Source organism: Falco peregrinus, chromosome 4, assembly GCF_023634155.1.
Source record: "Falco peregrinus isolate bFalPer1 chromosome 4, bFalPer1.pri, whole genome shotgun sequence".
Lineage (NCBI taxonomy): Eukaryota > Metazoa > Chordata > Aves > Falconiformes > Falconidae > Falco > Falco peregrinus.
This window is the reverse complement of record NC_073724.1, coordinates 71,650,876-71,672,311: the sequence shown is the minus strand read 5'-3', so window position 1 is coordinate 71,672,311 and position 21,436 is coordinate 71,650,876. Positions and strand designations below refer to the sequence as shown.

General features: G+C 35.1%; 1 protein-coding gene across 1 annotated transcript; it reads right to left on the bottom strand.

Moving 5' to 3' along the window:
* Positions 1–9,609: 9,609 nt before the first annotated feature.
* On the bottom strand, positions 9,610–17,300 carry SLITRK6 (SLIT and NTRK like family member 6). Its single transcript, XM_005244476.3, has 2 exons — positions 16,797–17,300; positions 9,610–13,470 (listed from the first exon to the last, which is right to left on the bottom strand). The coding sequence occupies exons 1-2, from the start codon at positions 16,857–16,859 to the stop codon at positions 10,933–10,935; spliced, it is 2,601 nt and encodes an 866-aa protein (XP_005244533.2). The 5' UTR covers positions 16,860–17,300; the 3' UTR covers positions 9,610–10,932.
* Between the last annotated feature and the right edge of the window lie 4,136 nt (positions 17,301–21,436).

Below are 21,436 nucleotides of genomic sequence, written 5' to 3'. Positions count from 1 at the left end.
TCCTAATATACTACACAAATGATTTGTTCTGTTTCACATACAGTTGGTCAAAAAGAAAAGTTTGAACATCAACTTTGTTTAAGCTTGTACTAAAACAGAAAGTAAAGTAGCATAATATTTATGAAAATGTATTCATAAATAAGTTCAACTTAAAAAAAATATAATTCCTAAAGAGAAACTTTCCATTTAATTTTGCCTAATCCAATTCTGGTTGTTTCAGCCACTAAAACTTGTATCAGAATTGCCATATACTCTGCCACCTTGCAGTCTGTATTTCCCACACTCCTGTTATTGTTGTGTGGCCAGGCTTTCCAGCAATCAAGCTAGATGGAAAATTGTAAAGATATAATAAAAGGAGTTGCCCAATGAATAAACTTATTCAACAGAAAAAAAAAATAAATCATAGACTCACTTCTTATAATTTCCATAGAGTTTTGTGAAATTTTACAGGTGGGTAATGTCAAAACAGAACAGTCTGACAAATTGAAATATTTAATTATTGACAACTGTGTTCAACTGAAAAAAATAACTGTTATTTTTGGCAAAAAAGGCTTCCTTTGTGAAATACTGAGGGTTTTGAAAACACATTTTTTCCATCAAGCTGTACTTTGATGGAAAATCCCCAGCCAGCTTGAGCTGTAACTCCTTCTTTTCCCCCAACCCACCTCATATAAATATTGCTTTACCTGTTTGTATTGTGATGTTTTTACCTCAAAAGAGGAAAGAACCCAAGTAATGAGTTATACACTAGTAAGTTTATTAGGATCTTAGATATCTGCTTTGTTTTAAAATCCCATGATAGAGACTGCACCATTTTCCAGTGGTGAGCAGCAAACACCTAGAGAGATGCCACCTAAACCCACAACTTAAATTTATTGGGCCACAGTTATATACGTATTGAAAAAAGAAAAAAAGAGTGAAAAAAGTAAAAAGATAAAAAAGGAAGCAAAACAGAAGTTGAAGAGAAATAGGATAGACTGACTATGCAGAAAGCAATGGCTCAATACTTGAAATGTTTTTAACTTCTTTATCCTTTTTTTTTTAATTCTTAATGACGTTTCTTCTGGGTTTTGGTTTGTTTTGGTTTGGTTGGTTTGTTGGTTTTATTTTTTCAATTCTTTTGATTAAAACTGCATATAAAACTCAGTCCTCTCTTGGATCTTCCTATTACAAGTGAGACCAAGGATTCACTGCAGTACTAACAGAATACTATGTATACCTGTGCATTAAATCAGTTATTTTCCATAGTCTGTTTAGGCATTTCTTGTCTGAAAAACCTTTTATGTGGGAAGGAAATTTTCAAAACTTTGTAGGAGTCCATTGTCATATGTAGGTAGAAAACAATCAATCCCATTTTTGAATTACATCAATATTACAGAATTACATGACTGGTGCCTAATTTTTTACTTTTAAACCTTAGGACTAAGGAGAATTTTTTTGTCTATTTCTGGAAAACTTCTGAACTTTTATGTCCGTGTTGAAGCTCAAAGTAGCAGTTGTTTCATTAACTTTTGATGGAAGATACTCTGTGATTATTTTAACCATTGGAATTTGGTAGAAACACATCCATGTTTGTACTACCTTCCAGAGATTCAATTTACAAGATTGATATAATACAGAACTATCATAAGAATTTAAATTATTAGGAATTTCTCTTTAAAAAGATTCTATAAAAAAGTCAAGAATCTATTTCTAGTTGTAGTTATGTCTGAGAAAATGGGTTTCCACAGTGATCCTAAACAAGTAGATATTACAAACGTATGAACAGCTATCCTAGGTCAAATCAAAGATCCACTTAGTATCCAGTCTCCAAGAATGACTGAAGTACATATGTAGAGAAGATTACAAGAAAAAGGAAAATATCATTGCATGCATTTTTTCTCTAACTCTCTATGGAAGTATCTGGTCTCAGTTAATAGATAGCAAACTGTACAAGGACTGTGAAAAGACTAATTACTAATTAACACTAGCATGAAGCACTGCACTTTGACCAAAGAGAGGTCTGATAATCTTTCCACTGCTCAGGATTAATATTGCCCATACCTCCTTTTTCTTAACAACACACTCTAAGAGCACATAGGTTTTGAAAGTTGAAGAGACATGATCTATTTTCTGAGATAATCCAAAGTCCAACTAAAAAAGAGAGTTTCATTTGAGAAAATCTATGTGGATAAATACGTCCTTCTAGGTAGTCCCACTGAATACTTGCATCACATGTAAAGGATTTAATATATTTTCCAATAGTCATCTTTCATAAAGAGTTGTCATTCCTAGATTTTTTGATGAGGAAAAGAAAGTTGACACAGTAATATCTGCAGTGGTTCATGACTCCAAAGAAGATGGTCATAACCAAGACAATTAACTGATGTGCCGATAAAAAATGTGCAATAAATTATCAATAAACACAACTGTGATGATGTGTTTATTGGAGAGAAGCATGCTTACTTCAATCATCAAAACCTATACATCTCATATTATTTTAAAATTCCATTGATACAGTTGTAAATTTGATCCTAGCTAAGTGGCAAATTAAGCTAATGAAACAATAAAAGCTGAGTGTACACTGAATACCCCCCAAAGAATAGAGCAAACAAACAAAAAAGCTAATCTTTTTAGGATAATCTTTTAGATATAGTGATTCTAAATGCTACATGAGATAACTGTTGCCAGAAGCATCACAAGCAAATTAAAAAAATGCCCCCCCCCAAATCCCTGACCGTTAAGGTAGGCAAATAGTCATATGATTTTGAACAAACAAAACCTATTCATATCAAATAAATCCTGATTTGACTAAATCAGTTACATTTAGAGAAGCACCTTGCCCCAACAGCTGCTTTGTAATTTGAAAGAATCAAAATAGAATTTTATGCAAAAGATGTTTTAGTCATATACTGCATAATAATTTGTCCTTCTGAAAAATAGAACATATGAAGTAAGAACTGTTAAAGCCTGGAAGACCATTCAAAAACATAAGATTATCATTACCTTTGAAATGTGTGAAAAATTACAATACCAGTATGTCAAGAAAACAAGGTTCATTTATTTAATTAGTACAGAAATGGATCACTCTTGAAGTTTCAGATAGTTTCAGCATTTTATTTAGAAATTTGAAGTCTCCTGCCATATATAAAAAAATGACTTTTAACAATAAACTTAGGTAACCACAGTTCACATACATTCTGACCAACATCAGAGAACTACTGTTTAATTTGATCCAGCATCAGTGTGTTTCTCTGTATCTTACAGCAGTTCATTGAAAAGCTTTTATTTCATGACTGTTTGGTGAGTATTGCCTTTTTCCTTAACTTCTTATTCAGAAAGCTATGTATAGAAGAGACAGACTCTTCCACTTCACCCTCAAATACCTTCTTGCAGAATCGTTAGAGCCTGATACTTTGCCTGGAAGGGACCTCTGGAGGCACTCTCGTCCAACACCCTGCTTCAAACATGACAATTGCTTCCTCTAAACCAGCTGTGACTTTCTACAGCACAGTTCTGAGGACTCTCCTGAGGACCAAGTTTCCACAGATACTTTAGGTAACGTGTTTCAGTGCTGCACTACTCCTCCTAGTGAAGAAGGTGTTCTTATCCAAACCTGTTTCAGAAGTTTATGATTAATATTGACCATTATAACCTGTGTTGTGATCTTTTTTACATATTTAGCTGTTAGAAAAAATGATGGGGAAAACCCAGATACATATCTTTCACTTTTTTAAGAGACAATGTCATGGGAATCTTCAGAGTAATTTTTGTGAAGTTAACGTACGATTGGGCCTTATCGTTAAGAACAGTCACTGGCCTTGTCTACTTCCAATTCATGCTGACTGAAGAAAGACTTGGTGCAGCAAAACCCCTAAGTTTTTGCGCACTTTTTTTCTTTCTTTTTTTTTTCTTATAAACCTGTCTGTGCAGACAAAACCATAAACTTCTAAGATGATGATGCATAACTCCATATCCAAAAGACATCATCCATTAATTTTAATGGCTCCTTCAGGACATGAATAAAAAATTCAGAGGGCATAATTTTCTTGACAAGATTGCTTTTATATAGGAAAATAATAAAGTTTCTGTTTATCTGTGGTCACTTTTATGATTAAAAATAATCATGGAATCTGAGCCTGCAAGAAGTCTAGTTGACTTTAGGTGACAGAGAAGTGATAGATTTAAGCCTATAATGAAAAATTACTTTAGAATCTATAGAATATGATTCAGCCTTGATAATATCATGTGTAGCAACATGAAAATAGCTATCCTCAGGACAGCATTTCCATTCAGGAAATCTGAACGTATGAGTGGTCAATAGACAGCAATGCCACCTCTCCCCGCATCTCTCCCAAAGTAATAAATTACTTAAAGACATGTAACACATAAGGCAGTTAAAATCTCCATATCTTAATATCATATCTCATGGAATTATTTGCTTTTTGTGAATAATGGCATCTAAATGCTACATTTCTGATTTATTAATATTTTACATTTCTCCTTAAATCATATGATACAATGCTGTGGAATATTGAATACCTCAGGCAAGATGTAAAGAGCAATCTTAATCTTTACCTGTTGCTCAAAAACTCATCCTCTATAAGGCATTACCTTAAAGGTGCCTAATCTAAATGATTCGATGACTCTGAGTACCCAAAGATCCAAGGTGTTTGGATGCCCATAAACTAGCCCAGAATTGGCAACCTGGAATCTTGCACCTTACCAAGTTTCACAAAGATTTGAGAGGATCTTTGGGGACAGACCTAGCAGATATACTCAAAGGACATTTGATACACAGGATCTTTCTAAAAAAGTGCAGTTGCAACAACCTTCCATTTCAAAAGACCATGATTGCATAGACTACTAGTTAAGCCAATCCTTTCCATGGATTTAATTGTTTTATGTCTGAACTTCTTAGATAATTACATGTCATATGAACTGTATGAACATACTGCATCACAGGGACTGGAAAGAATTCTACAAAAGAATTTGTCATTTGACCTCTTTGCCCAGGAAATGTGCAAATTTTGCACAGCATGCTACACAGTTTCAGTGGAGAAAGATGGGAGGGATATCAGATTGTATTTGAAAATATTATTTTTTTAATATGTCTTGGTATGGAACCATTTAATTTGTATTTAATCTAAACATGTGCCATTATGGAAGTGTTATGTTGGCTCTGAATTTTAAAAAATGTCAACATAACTAAAGTGTCTTTTAAATTAAAACTGAAAATAATGCTAACTTTTATAAGCTAACAAAATAAATTTTATAGTTTATTTAAAGTGCAAGTTTATGTTAACATTCCATAGGATTTCTGCACATATAAAAAGTTTCAGGCTTCTTTCTATTTGAACAATTAATTATCTACTCTTCTGTAGTTTATGTGGTAATATTACAACTGGAAGAATGAAAAAATTCTTATCTTGTAAAACAATTTATCTCAATATTAAATAATCTGGATTAATTGATCTACATAGGCAAACAGCTGAAGTTACAATAAATAACATTTCTCCTTGAAATATCAAACCAAGTTGTTTCCTCTTTTCTGTATACCATCATTCCATTGCATTAACAAAAAGTAATTGTAGCAGTAGAAGTAGTATTTCCAGTAGTACTAGGAGAAACATACTGTGAATATTTTGAAGTTAATGTCTTAAAATACAAACCTTTGGTAAATGTTTTATGAAATGTGCTATGCACATGTACTTTCACTCCATCTTGGTGAAGCTGAATAAATAAATAAATAAAAAAACCAAACCAAAAATAGTTTTTCATTGCATCTTGCTTTCATAAAGCTGAACAGCATCTGGTGTTTTACTTTTTTCCTCAAGGTTAGCTGCTTTCCATTAGACTGACTCTTAAGAATTTTTTCTGTTGCGTCACAAAGCCAAAGCTGACTGTTGGGAGATGTGCAGGAAAGAAAAAAACATGTTATAACTTTTCAGTGCCTCAACTAACTTCCCTGTGCTGGTTCCAGCTACAGTCCTCTTCTGTTTCAAGGAACAAAAGGATTTGATACCAACTCAAAAAAAGATCAAGAATATCATGAACTTCAGAAAAACAAAAAGAGACAGGTCTTGTGACTTACAAGATCAGTAATAGATCCATCTTCCTTGTCTCAAATCCAACAGGGTGCACCAAACATCAAGTCCCAGAGGGACTGAGAGCTGAAGGCAATGCGTACACTGTGAAACCTCTCTCCATGGAGTAGGTTTCAATTGCAACAGTAGATTGTAATGCCAGAGGGCTGCCTATAGCTGAGCAGGAAATTCATTAATGGAAATGAAGTTATTCTGTGTTGGGGAACACAAGAGAAGAGAAATGCACCAGTCTTAAAAAAGTTTCTCAGCTGATGTTTTGAATTAAGACATGTGCTTGACTGATTTTTTCCCTTATGATAATTTCAGTGCATCTACATGAAACTTGCAGATTGTGTTGGTGTGACTGATACAGTATATTGCTGTAGACGACAGCATACTCAGAATGATAATCCAGAATCCCTTCTAATGATGACTTTGAGATTCAGTCTCCATTTTTCCCTTGCCACTATTTCTTTATCCTGTAAAATAATGTTTTATTTGTGGTAAATACCCTTTTATATTAACACAGCAGAAATGGATCTTTATAAGATGGTTTGCTATCCCAGTCAAACTTATCTTTTCAATTTAGCTCAATAAGCAATCTAGGTAAGTGGCACATTGTAAACATCTTTTATTTGGAGTCATACTGGGGAATTCTTTGTCATGCAAAGAGGGGCCAAAACCTGATCATCAGATTCTAATCAGAGAAACAACTGCCGGTGAAGAAGTTTTGGATTCAAATCTGGTAGCTTTGACCCATCAGTGACAAAAAGTATGAAGTAATTTTCAGTCTGGAATTTGGTTACAGAAAGGTTGATATGTCCTTCTAATGGAGAATAATGTGTGAAAATATTGGACCATTTCTGAATAGGTAAGTATCCTAATTTATGTGTAAATTTACATGTTTTGTTAAAGGGGTTGTTTAGGGTGAGGGATTGCTTTTTTTCTGTTCAGAAGCTTGGAGAGATCTCACTGCAAATAATATTAGTACTAAAAGTCTGTGTGAAAAATACCTGTACTAGGAAGAAAAAGAAAGAGAAACACATTTGACTTGTATGAAGTTGAAGAGATAAAACCAGTTTAAAATAAAAAAGTGCAATAAATTGCTTTAATATCTGTTTATTTAGGGAACAGGTCTTAGTATTATTTAATATATTTTCTTCACTCAAATGTGAAGGGAAAAGTAGTTGGTTACTTTGAGGTACCCTAACAACAGTAACATAGCCGTCACATACACTAGTGTGCTTGATGAAGCACTGTTCTCACACTCAATTAAACTATTGTGCTGACAGGAGAAAAATGGATCCACTTTACTGCAGACTGTCAAACATGTTTTGCCTTCCAACCTCCATTATTCTAGCTAAGTTAAATGTATCAAACCACTTAACTGTGCCTGTCACTGGGAAAAAAATATTTAAAAAAATATATAGTTTTATCAAAAAAAGTTCTGACTTCCCCTCCAAACTTTCCATAAACACCAGTAACTTTAAGGACACATTTCTAATTCTTACAATGAAAATGTTCCAAGGAACTTTTAGAAATAGATATTGCATCTTTCTTTCTTTGTATGTGATACCTCTCTTACGTCGTGATTTTATTTTTAACAGCTCTTGACATTCTTCAGCTAAAGAATAATCATACAAGGTCAAATTATACTTTTTTGTCATGGCAATATAAAGCTTCCTCAAAACTGGAAAAATCACTCTCTGAGAGCGTTAATAAGAGGTAAGGCTATAGACAGATCCCTCTCCCCTCATCATACAAACTTTCACTACATGGTAGTCCAGTAGGGGCAGACAATAGGAAAGTGGATGACGTGCCACGTTCTAGCGATTCCTGCAAAACCACTTGCAGTGTTACAGACTGCCACTGAGTACAGCTGCCCTTGCATAATGAATGATGTGAATCTCTTTGCTGAGGGAAAGCTAAAAGCTAAAGTTCTCTTTAATTCTGCTGAGTGATGCTCTGATACAGCTGTGTAACTAAGTTGCTTTGACATTAATTTAGCTCACTCTTCCGATGCTTGCAGACTGCAACGAAGAAGAATGTTTTGCCACATTTGTCCTCAACATTCTGTCAAGTAACTGTTAGCAGCTAAGCAAAGTGACATCTGTGCATGTGGCAATTGTCTTTAGTCTGAAGCTATTTCTCTTAAATCTAAGCCTGAGGGCCTGAATTATGATTTCCCTGTGTCTTGCCAATTGCAGGGTATTATTTTTACATACAAAATACCCATTTTTTTACTAATGGAAATAACTACTGAAATGAAAGACAATGAAATATGAAACTTCTTTATCAAGTACCATCTACATTTTTGTTGGGTTTTTTGTTCTAACACTAATTTGGGACCTCTGAGAATTCCAAAAAGGACAGTATTAGAAGGTGTGATTGAATGTTCAAAGCTTTCTCGTGTCACTTCCATTGACTGAATTTAATTTTTCATTGGATCTTAATTATTTCAAATAATAAACTGATCTTGATTCTGTGTGCAACTGAATTGTTTCATTGTAGACATCTAGTGTAATTTTGACGCTCTAAGCCATCCCACCTGGGCTCCAATTCCTCCTCCAGATCAGGATATGGGTTTCCATACGTTCTATGGCATGTCCATGAAACTGGTTCACATGTCTTTAATATGCAAGGACAGCTAAAATAACACTAGATAACTAAGTTAATATAAAGTTAATGTAGCTGCATTATCCTTTTTTGCCTCACCCTTACCTGCACAAGTAAGACTTAGCATAATCTTTACTTGTCTGGAATAAAGACAGCAAAGAAACAAATATGTTGTCACCAGATTTACTCTTCCTAAATTCTCCTAAATACACAAGTTTTCTGAACTAAATGATTCGCAGTCACGGAAAGAGGAAGTGGTAGTTATACTCTAATGACTGGAATTTTGATTTTTGGAAGCCAAGAAGTTTGACTTGCATACCAAATTGATGACACCTCAACAATACTGATAAGGAAGCTGATTTGTTAACAGAGACAACATGTGGTCAGATCCTGAAATTACAAAAAACAGTATAGCACCATCAAAGTCATTATGTCTATGCAAATTTGAAAGAACTGAGAATCTAACTTTTCTATTTAGTATAGGAAAATTTTCTGTCAGAAACTTATGTACAAAGACTATGAAGAACTCACATTTGTATATACAAATAGGTAAGACATCCACTGTAAGCTGAACTAAAAAGAATATATTTTTAGTTTATCGAGATTTCAGTGCTAAGTTTAGCATACATACATAGACATGTAATTAAGCTGATCTCTTGCTCTACAAATAGAAATCAGAAAAAAAAAAAAAGTTCATGCATAGTCAGATTACAAAAGATTTGCTTAGAGGAAGGTAAATGCAGATAAGAATTTGTGCTTTGGCACCGTGTCAGTCATGCACAGAAACTGAATGGCCTTAGTGCACTCTGGACAAGATGCTTCTGCCCACATGACAAGAGTGAGAAGCACTGTGTTTAATTCCCAAAGAGTTCCAAACCTGTGCATGCAGAAGTTGCTGCCTTCTTTAAAAAGTGACTTTTAAGAAAAAGACATTTAAAAAACACTTTATTTCTTTTTCATTGTTAGAGAGCAGTTCCTCGATTTGCTTGAAAGGCAGCCAGGAATAAGCTTTTTCTTGCAAGTTGAAAAAAAATACAAAATTATACAGAATAAATAGTAAATATAAATCTAGCAAGAATTCATTGCAAAAATAAACCTGCAGTGTTCCACTTTTTTTTTTTTAACCTATTTTTCCCACAATACTTCATTCTCTTCTAATTTCAGAAAATATAACATATTTTTGTACAAACAACTAAATAGTACTATTTTTCCTCGTGTGTGTACTGTTGCAGTTATTCTGTCTGGGAGTTGCTTTTGGGTAGGGTGGGAAAGGACCTGTATTTGCACTTGAAAGCTCCTAGCCACAGCAAACTTAGTTTCTCCAAGAATATTTAAAGCCAGCACAGAAGTTATTTATATATAGATAGATATATGAAAAAATCAAACTTGTGAAACACAGTAAAATATTTACAGCTGATTCTCAGTAGCTTTTCAAATTGCCCAGGATTATGAGTTGAAACACCAGTGATGAACAATATTTTATAGCAGCAGCTCAAGAAAAGATTGTCCAAACTTAGGTAAAGCTATCAGATAGGGGAAGTAGCAAAAGACTTGCTTTTTTCTTCGTTGAAGACTTTGGGTAAACATTGTTACATAGTTTTCCTTCCACATACTGATACAGAACACACATGATGAAGTTTTGTGTAAAATATTAAATATTTGCAGGCTCTGGGTGCATACAGAAAATGTTTTGTGGGTTTTTTTTGTTTTTTAACTGACATTTAGTATGACATTTCAACTGCTTTCATATTTATTATAAGGGTATGTTAGGTGTAGTTGTAGACAATGGTCATGTATGCAGTGCACGTACTAACCTAAACAATACACACTAACTGTATAACTACAAACACAGGTGGTGTTTTGTTTTGTTTTGTTTTGTTTTTAAAAAAAAAGGAATCTAGTTAAAATGAGGGAAAAAAGAAAGAGTAAACATAACAAATACTTTACCATAGGTTGGGTACAGATTGGAGAATACCATACACATCTTTTAAAATGTTGAGGAATATTGCAATAGGCAAGCTTCCTCCTGCAGTTCAATCACACAAAGTTCATGTTTAACTTGGGGTGAGACATGTTGCCTGCGCACAACCCCATGGCTTCCCACAGTGATCCCTGAGGTTTTTTTTGCTAGGATTACTGCTGTGCTTAAGTTCTGACTGTTGACATTTTATTATAAGGCACTTTTATTTACAACTGTTCCAATTTAAAATGGAATTACAGAAATTCGGCCCTAGCCCAACATATTATCACTTCATGTTTGCTGCTCCAGGACTTCCAGGTAGTCAGGCTCAGCATGTAAATTAGCTTTGAGTTCAAAATACTCATTTTTAGTTTGTTCTAGAAAAACCTTTCTTGGCCTGGAATACATGAGTGTCTCCATTAGCTTCAGCTCCTCATGTGTTCCAGGATAATGAACTTCCATTTCAGGCTGGAGCTGTACAACATTTTTTCTTAGGTACTCTGTGATCCCTAGTTGCTGCAGTTCTCTTTCTTTTTCAAGAATGTTTCTATACAAGCAGCTGGCATCCTGAAAAGACAGAAATTCAGCAGATTGATCTGTAGCCTTATATTTGACATTTGAACCTGTCAGAGGTGAACTATTCTCTCTTTCCAGGAGACTTCGGCGTAGATGTTTGGAATTGTTTGCTTCCTTCTCACTTCCCTCCTCCTGTTGCTCTGTGTGCTTGGGGCTGAAGGATGGGCTGCGGTAGACCTGAACCATGGGAGTAACCATACGTTGCTCATAGAGAGTCGCTGCTGGGCGCTCTGCTGTGTGGTGTGTTGTCTTATGCCCATACATGCTGTACTGAAGGTGAACTGGGCTACTATCCCTCATTTGTTCATCCACTTGTTTCTTTTTGCATCTTCGTCGCCGGTGCAGTACAAGAACAACTATTCCTGCTGCACAAAATACAATAGTTATAAACACAATTAGAAGTCCTAATATTAGAACAGAAAGTGGGACTGCATCTGTAAGGGACCGCAGGATGGTGTCTGCGGTGTTGGTAGTAGTAGAAGAAGTTGTCACAACTACAAAACTAGCACGAGTCGGTAGGGCAGGGCTCTTTATTAAACCTGGACACAAGACTTCACTGTTCAGGGATTTCAGTTCTTTTTTTGCTAGGTGTCCTGGAGATTTACAGAAAAGATCACCCATCATTGTATTCTTGCTCAGTTTTTGTATCCATTTTTGCAGTCCAACTGAATCACAGGTGCAGTCCCAGGGGTTATCTTCAAGTTCAATTTGTACCAGCATATCCAGTTCATCCAAGACATTGCTCACAGGCAAATGAGCAAATTGGTTTGTTTTCAGATTTAATCTGGCAAGTGGAACACCTGAAAAGATATGGGGGGGCAAAGTCTGCAGAAGGTTGTTATTTAAGTAGAGGACCTTAAGTTTTGGCATTGCATTAAATGTCCCTGGCAAAACTTCTTTGATGGCATTATATTCAAGGTACAAATATTCCAGGTGCTGAAGGCCAAGGAAGAGATTCTGACTTAGCTTTGTAAGATGATTGCCATTGAGATATAGTTTCTGCAGTCTAGTCAGATTCATGAAGGATCCTTCCTCAAGGATTTCAATGCGATTGTTCCCCAGGTGAAGCATTTCCAGGCTGGCATAGTCCACAAGATCTGATTTCAGTAGTGTCTGAATAATGTTTCCAGCTAGAATAAGCTTTTTAGGATTTGGAGGAGGAGGTCCTAAATCAGACAAGCTTTCAATGTTTCGCTCCTGGCAGTGCATGAGAACTCCTGAGACCATATGGCTGGTGCAGTGACAGGGGACAGGACAATAGATTCCTGGAAACTGAGTAGTAGGCTTTAAAGTATGAAGCACTAAACTTGGTTCTTTAGTAGGAGCTTTCAGGATAGGAATCACCTTAGTTGATAGGTGACTGTCACTGATAGAGGTGGTTACAACCAAGGGCAGTGACCCTGAAGGATCTTCAAGTTCATGGACAGGATGAGTGGGACAAAGTGATTCTTTTTTCAACCGGCTTAAGATGCTGCCTTTGATAACTGGAGGACTATTGCATACAATGTCACCTATTATTGACTGAGGTGGCATATTTTCTAGCCATATCTTCAGCTGCAGCAAATCACAGTTACAGGCCCATTTATTGTCTTCCAGCTGAAGGTCTAGTATTCTACCAATGTGTTCCAAAAAGCCAACATAGGGGAGTGTCTGTAATTGGTTTCCACGAAGATCTAAATGTGTCAATGGCACAAAACGAAATATATTTGGAGGAAGATATTCAATGGCATTATCATTCAAAATAAGCACTTTAAGCCTGTTGAGCTTGCTAAAGGCACTTGCTTCAATCACTGTGATGAAATTGTTGTCTGCTTGAAGAAACTCCAAATTTTCCAATCCATTAAACATATCTTCTTTAAGTGTTTCTAAAGAATTGTGATTGATATGAAGTTGTTTAAGAAGGCTGAGACCATTGAAAGCCCCAGGCTCAATATCTGCAATATTATTAAAACCAAGATGTAGAGAGATAGCATTAACAAGGCCAGCAAAATCATTCATGTGTAACATAGTTAGACCATTGTTTAACAGATTAAGATGGAAAGGCTGTGATGGTGGGACATATATTTCTGATACCATCTTGATGCCTCTTTCTTCACAGTTTATAATCATGATATCATCCTTTTCTTCACAGGAACACAAACTCTGACAAGATCCTCTGACTGAAGAAAACGAAGGCTGTGACTGGAAAGGATCAGATGCAACTGCAACTGAATATACAATAAAAATCCAGAACTTCATCTTGCCCAGCAGATTCTATAAAAAAAAAAAAAAAAAAAAGGGGGGGGGTGGGGGGAGGGGAAGGAAAAAGAAAAGTAATAGAGTCACGATTTCACAGGGCTGATTTTTTTTTTTTTTTTTTTTCTGGCTAGAAGGGAGCAGTAACCATTCCTAGTAAATGTCACTGAGCTACCTCACCTTTCAACCATTGAGCTACCTCACCTTTCAACAAAATTATATTATGACAAACATTGCAATGATTTTCTAAGCAGAAAAAAATATATTTAATTTACTGAATTAATAAACACAGTCAGAAGGGGAGTGCTTCAGTACTTTCATGCTGATACCCAAAGTAGGAGATAATGAAGAGCATGTCGTCTTTGTCTATATACCATATAGAATGTTTTGCCAGTGGGAAACAATAGTAAGTTACTGCCAACTTATATCAAGGCTAATATGACATTTTGGAATCTTGCTTTGTGTCACCATATAGCACTGTGAATTTTAAAAGCACCTTGCTGAGCTCAACTTAATATTGTCCAGCTGCTGAAGAGAAGAAATAAGATTTTGTTTGGTTCAACAATATGTTGTGAGCAAAAGCCCATTCATTCAGGATACACGGAATCTCTCGTTTGGTTCTGCATTATGTATGTAAATGAAAAGGTATTTCCTCTGCAATCCTTGTACCCCCTAAACCGAAAAGGAAGTAGACAAAATAATTATTTTTCTTAAATGTTAATGCATATGTTATAGTTTGTGGATATTTAGTGAAAGCAGTAACACAGCACGTAGTAATATACTGTGTTTATATAGAATATATGCATAAAGCAATAATTACACAAAGTAAAAAAGAGGAGAGAACTGACAATGCAATATGTGAGAAGAAACAGGTAGGCAAGGGATAAACATTTTTTTTTTAGATTAACTATTAGACTCCTTCCAATTATTATAACCATCAATTACCACAAAAATTCTGAAATTTACATGGAACTGTACTTTACCAGTTAAAAATGATCACCAGTTATCACCCATATGTTATGTAACTTAAATTAGCATCTGTTAAGCTGATCTTAAACTTTCCAATACCTGATAAATGCATCATTACAGTACAACTATGGAGTCACAAGCAAAATTTAAATTTTGAAATAGAACATTTGTTATCATTGGATTCAGTTAATTTCTGCTTCTTACCATTTGAAGAATCTCTTTCTTTCTGTCAAGGCTGTCTAATTACCAATGGTAATTCTTGATGCATGAGATGGAGTGAAATTACTGTTTATAATTTTTAGCTAAATAAATATCTGTACATTTCCATAACAAATATTTTAAATTGAATGGATTATTTAAAAGATAAGCCCTTTTTTTGGTTACGCTATCTATTCTAGGACTAAACTAAGCAGGTTTCTCAAGTAATCCGTCTAATAAAGGTCATTTGATCTTTCAAAGTAAGCTATTGACACATGGAGTACAGAATGTCACTACACAATTAACCAACTGAAGAGTTAATTTCTGAAAGATTAGAACCTTTCACAAGGACTTATTCAATTACACAGATGAACATGTGGCCATATGATTTGGCATCTCACCAATAAATATTTTAATTATCATGTACCTTTGTTACCAGCAACACCATTTCTCACGGTTTCCCTTAAAACAGATTGCAAAGGTCTATACATGCAGGCACTTAAGGGCTGTGGTATGAGTATTACATACACACACAAAAGCAACAACAGCAAATGTGTGCACTGTGAATTATGTTTTTCTCTATTCGTAGTCCCTGATCAGTGGGAGTAGGTGTATGTTTAGAAGTAGTAGAGTGCAATTCACAGTATGAGAAAAAGTGTTCCTAAAAGTATGACCTTTTACCTTTTTTTCAGTTGAACAATTAATTTTGTTGTCTCATATAATGCCCTTCAAACTCCAGCTGCTTATGTTTAATATATGTCCTCAAGTATGTTTTCCCAAGTATTGGATAAGACACAACATGTCAAGATGTTATTTTGAAGTATGCAGAATAATTCTAGGATCATATTAAAGTAGAGATTTATTCTTGCTTTACATGCATCAGTATCCCTTTCAGTGACCCAAGGTAAAAAAAGGCAGGCTCTTGACACAGATGCCAGCTTCAAACCTAGTGTATGACTTAGACTTTATTTCTGTGCACTTTTTCTCTGTAGGAATTCCAGCTTCAATCTGCATCAAATTAAAACTGTACTTACAAAGTCCCTGAGCAAAATTAAATGGAAAAAAAATATCTGAAAAGCATGTTGCATTTTAGTGCACATTGAAAAATTAGGTTATAAAAATGAAAGCCCTCCTCTCAGAGATGAAAGTAAGAACATTTGTAACCAATTGGAAAACATTCCCATTTTAATCATCATCATACTTCTGTGGGCAGCACTGCCAGAACTCTCACACACACATATACACACAACAAAAAATAATAGAAGACTTGTATTCCTTCCTCCCTTTCTTCCTTTTTCCTTTTTTTCTTTCCTCTTTTTTTTTTCTTTTTTTCTGAATACTCAGGAATATGTAACGAAGGTCTCAGTGGGCTACTATTGTAAAATAAAAACTGCTTTCAAGTAACAGATGATCAATGAAAGTACAGATGATTTAACTGAAAGCACTCACAATAAAATAAAATTTAATTTAAAAGACTTAACAAAGCTGACTTTTTAATGTGGTGAGGTTTTTCAGCAAATTCTACGTGGTAACTTAAGTTTGTTCATTTTATCTACTTTCATGTAAGTCAGTACTGACTGCATGCTGTAACTAAGCCTTTTGCAGTAGGAATTCCAAAAGACTAAAATATGTCACAGTCCCCTCCATGAGGCAAAGTTGAATACTTCCAGAAGTAGTCACCTTATAGCAAAGGCATTACATGCTTGACAAGTAAAAATCAAAGTATTTTTAAAACAATGAAATACCATTTTATTTTACTTATGGTTTTGTTTGTTTGGTTGTTTTAGTTCAGATATTTAAAAATTGCATATTGAAGAATTTCAAAACCTCAAACTAAGAACTCGCAATTTCTAAAAGTCTTTGGGATTGTTTATTAAATTCTGAAGAGAATCACAGTCAGATGATGCATTTAAGACCATTCTTGCACTTTAGGAAATAAAACCAAACACCCATTCCTCCCCCCTCAACAGATCTGAAACCAGCATTTCCTTAATACAAACATTCTACACAGTTGGCAGTTTGAATAAATGCACCTGGCAGGCGGTTTGAAAACAGTACAAACTGCCATCATTGAACCTAAAAGTTATACAAAGTCATGCAGAAAAATAAATTCAGCTGGTACTGAGATATGAATATCTCATATGCTAAGCTAATTAACTAGCTGGTATCTTTCTTACCTGTACAGCAGTAACACTCCCTGGAACGCTCAGTAACAGTAGGAGCAGCTGTTTCAATGTCATGTAATTTTTCCTGGTGAAAAATGCACGCTTTCCTCTGAGTTTCACTTTGCTGCAAGCTCTAGTAATACTACAGCTCCATAAAGTTACAATCCTTGTTCAGAAGACAAAGTACAAAGCTTTCAATTCAAAAAAATCTTCCAGGCAGCGTGCACATCAGACTATCCTGTAAGCAGTTGTCCTTTTCCCTCAATTAAAATTCACAGCATACTTCACAGCTATGCTGACTTTTCTGCATATAGTTAACTGTTTGCAAGCATTTTGATGCAGTAAACAAACAAGATGCTCAGCAGAGCTTGACTTGATCACTTGGTTTGTCAGATTTTTAGATCCAAGCTGCTTCTGTGTTCTCTCTGCTCTTTCTAGTCTTTCTTGTTAGCTCAGTTTGTTATTAGTCAGATTGCCAGGGGCTGGGAGGTAGGCGTAAATAAAGAGACTTCTTGGCTTTTGACTCAGCCTTTAAGCCCTTCCCCACCAGAGAGCTTTAATCTGCCAATGTCATTTAATACAAGATACAGCTCCACCTTGAGACAGATCAGCTCCTCCTCCCCCTGCAATTTCTCTCACCTCCTTTTTCCCTTATCTAAGTGAACCTCGCAAAGTAAAATTCAGCTAAATATCTTCTAGATTGCTTAAGGTCTGTTAATGGCTGATTTTGCAAAACAGTAAACAGCCACTGCAGCTCTCGCAGTTTGCTCTCTTGGGCAGATCTTGCATTTATTTTATATCTGGAAATGCTTGCTTTAGAAACTGAAAGCATTCCAGCCCAAATACACTCCACAAAACACACCACAAGGGAAACCTTGTCATCTGGAAAATATGTCTATCACAATTACGTGCAAGATTATTAAAATATATAAATGAGACAGTACAGCCCTCAGTCCAGTCCATTCAATGTGACTGGGGTAGGGATGAGTATGTTCTATGCACTTTATTTCTGAAAAAAAATAAATAAAAAAAAAATAAAATAAAATTGTGGAACATTAGTGCTTAAGCTTGCACAATGATTGCCGTCAGTTCTTTTTATAACTAGCCATCTTCTGTAGGAAGAAAACTGGGTTGCTTGTAATTGTCTGTTTTACAGATGTTAGCTTAGTGTGTTGTTATCTATCCATGTGAGATTGTATTGTATTTGCATGAAATGTTGCTTTGATAAAAAACGGTCTGGGGGGTGTGTGTGGGGGGTGGTATTCTTAAAGGCATGTATCATGCAAAAAGTATTCCTTTCTTTGTGCTCATAAACAAGTAATTAGCAGATACAGGATGGCTACAGGAAAATGCTTATTCCATGCAAGGAAGATTTTCCTCTTCTCTTCTGCACTGCATGGGATGGTTTTATGTGCTGAAAATGCTACTCCCGTGTTGATCCCACTCCCACAGAGCTGCAAAACCTTTTGGTGAGCAAGAATAGACCCAGTGCTTTGGGATATTTAGCCTGTGCAGCCTACCATTTCTGGTTCGTTCTTACGGTGTCTTGGATTACTTTACAAATTTTTTGCTATAGCCTTAAGACTAGTCTGATTCCAGCAACTTCTTTTGTGCTGATAGCTCTCAGGTGGCTTCATTGGCCTTTGAAGGGGTAGTGTAATGTCCTGTTCCATGTGATGAAGGCTATCAAGATCTTGTCCTATATATGTACACACATACATACATGTATTAATATATATAGGCTAGGCATATGTATATATGCCTTGGCTTATTAGGATGATGTTTTTAGTGCCTAATTTTACATAGACAAAATATGTAATTTAGAAAAAAAAAAAAAGAAAGAAAAAGATAAAACATTCCTAAGAAACAGCAACCATTTGATTTTCATCCACTTCAATACATCATTTATTTGATTGCATTTTGCTACTTTTAATGAGCCTTACTATTCTACCTTGACTAAATTTTAGTGTTAAGGCTCCGAGATTCTCAGCTGTGTCCAGCCAAATAAATAATTATATTCTTTATTAATTTTAAATTTATGAACTGTAAGTCAGATTCTTTCTAATTTTTACTGAACATTTTACAGGTGCTCATATTTCACTTGTGGTTGATTGTTTGGGATGGTATGATGGTATCTGATATGATATATAGATACTCATATCAGAAATGAAAACACCACCATTCTTTGCTTTTCAGTTAACATCCACGAGAGTAAAACCTGATCACAAAAATATTTCCAGAAATCAGCAAATAAAAACTGGAGAGCATTTCCTAACCATACACAATTAAAAAAACACTGAGAATGGTTATCAACAATGTTTGACATTCCAAAAAATGTATATTTACCAGGTTTATAAAAAAATAGCTAATGATTTTATTCCACCACAACTTGAAGAATCATTAGGGAGGTTATTAAAAAAAATGTTATTCTAGAAGTGCATCTGCATGGACAGCGTTAAACTGACATGGAGTTTGTATCCTGTACTTTATACATTCAACTTTATCGATTGCTCTGACAATTTTAAAATTTTTGAAGTTGTATAAATTAAATGTAAAACTGGCATGCTTACTTACTTCCAAAAAGACCTTAAGCTGTTATGTCATTCTTCTTTACCTCTTCACAAAATACAGCATCTCCACACATCAAAAATAAGACCATACCCCTCTACCTAAATAAATATTGTGTGGAGTTCTACCCCAGCTAATCAGTTTTCTTTCTTATAAATATATACATGCAGAGATAAAAGCTTTAATGCTATTAAGCATGTAGGCCTTGTATAAAATCCTTAAAAGAGGATGTTCTAATATTGTGTACCATGTTTTATTAAAGTCTGTATCATATGGTAAGTTGTGCAGGTTTCTTTAACTGTATGCATCACAGAGGAAACACCTAGCCTGAATTACACAATCTCTAAATTTTGGTATTACCACAAAATACCCGGGAAGGCTTTTCTGGAATCCATTGTTTTCTCCTTAATAATAAATTCCCTCCAGTCAGGAAAATTCTGAAGACTACAGGGAAGCCCATAAGAAGAAGTGGAAAGATTTCTCACACTCTTTCAGTCAGAATTTACTAGTACCACCTCTAGATTACTTTGAAGAATGTTTTCTGTATAAAGGTTGTTAATTTCAAATGTGGAAATTAGGCTCACAATCTATAGACTAATCTTCAAAATACGAATTTTCATGGTACCCTACTTAATTATTTGTAAATTCAGTGTTTAAAAATAACAACAAGAATAAGATTCTGCATTTGCTATTTCAGTGGAAGGTAAAGCTGCCCTCCCCCCCTCAGTCACACCTCATCGCCACGTCTCAGTATGCACACATGGAGCCATTATTCCACACAAGATGTAGGAGCCAAATGTATCCTGCCATGCCTGCAAGAAGCTGCTAGTCCGTATCATCCACTCTTAACCTGTATTTCTTGCAACACCACCTGTTTGAACTCTGTGTCAGTTCTGGTTTGAGAGTCTAAAATGCTATCACAAAAGGAAGTATTCTTCTGGATCAAAGTAGCATCTGAATACTCATACCTGAAAAAGCAGGCTGAGGGACTTTGTTGAAACCCTTATACATAATCTACATGAAAATTCCATATGGAGAGACAGTCACCAAGAAAAGTCTTAACTAAGTAGGATCAGAGAATGTAGCGCATGCATATACACAAAGAAAAAACCAAACAAAACCCACCCCATAATACAATGGCGCTACAATTAGGGGAGATGCCAGTGCTTACTATAAGGCCAGTGCAGAGCCTTTCTCTCCCACGACAAAGGAAAATAGGAAAGGTTTTCTTGAACTGTGTTTCACAACAGTCAACTGAACAGGAAATAAATAAATAAGATTGGCTTTTGGGAAAGAGATCATCATGCAAAAATCACATTCCCTGAAAAAAAAATATTTTGACAAAAAGGCATATTGAAGCAAATGTTCTTTATATTTCATTTTTCAGGATAAAAAGTCATATGGTCCTTTAAATTTCCTGCTGGAGTGAACAACACATTTTATCCTACTATCCTTAGCACCATGACTCTTTACAAAATAGTGGCTTCTTAGTCATTAAATAAAATATGATGCAGTGGCTGTAAATTATCTTTATTTTGGAAACAGAGGAAACCAAGCTGATTTCTCTTGCATAGAGATTCTTTGCTAATCCTGCTTTATTGTATTATTCAGCTCAATGTAATGTCTACACATTTCTTTAATTTGCATTATTTCCTTCTTCAGTGTCTGTGCAATAGATCTTTAACCTTCTCTGTTTTCTTTGCTCCTTGACAGACAACTCCCAGTTCTGTACAATATAGGAAGAGTTTAATACCAAAGTTAAAATCTTTGAACCTATTCTGAGATAATCAGTCTTGTTCCAAAATTCTGGTGTTGGAGTGATATGTGTCCCTTGATCTAAATCGACCTTTTGGAACAAGTTCAGTCTCTTCTCCTCTCCTCTCCTCCTGAGCTTTGCAATATTTGAATGTCAATTAAAAAAATAATATGCTTAGAAGTCATTGGTCTTTAGAGAACAAAAGTCAGCTGAGTACTTGCCGTCTTCAGTTATGATGAACAACATCAATTCATACAAATAGATGGCGCAACCCAAAGGTACAAGAATTGTCTAAATCTTTCGAAATAAGTAATGGAATATTTTTATG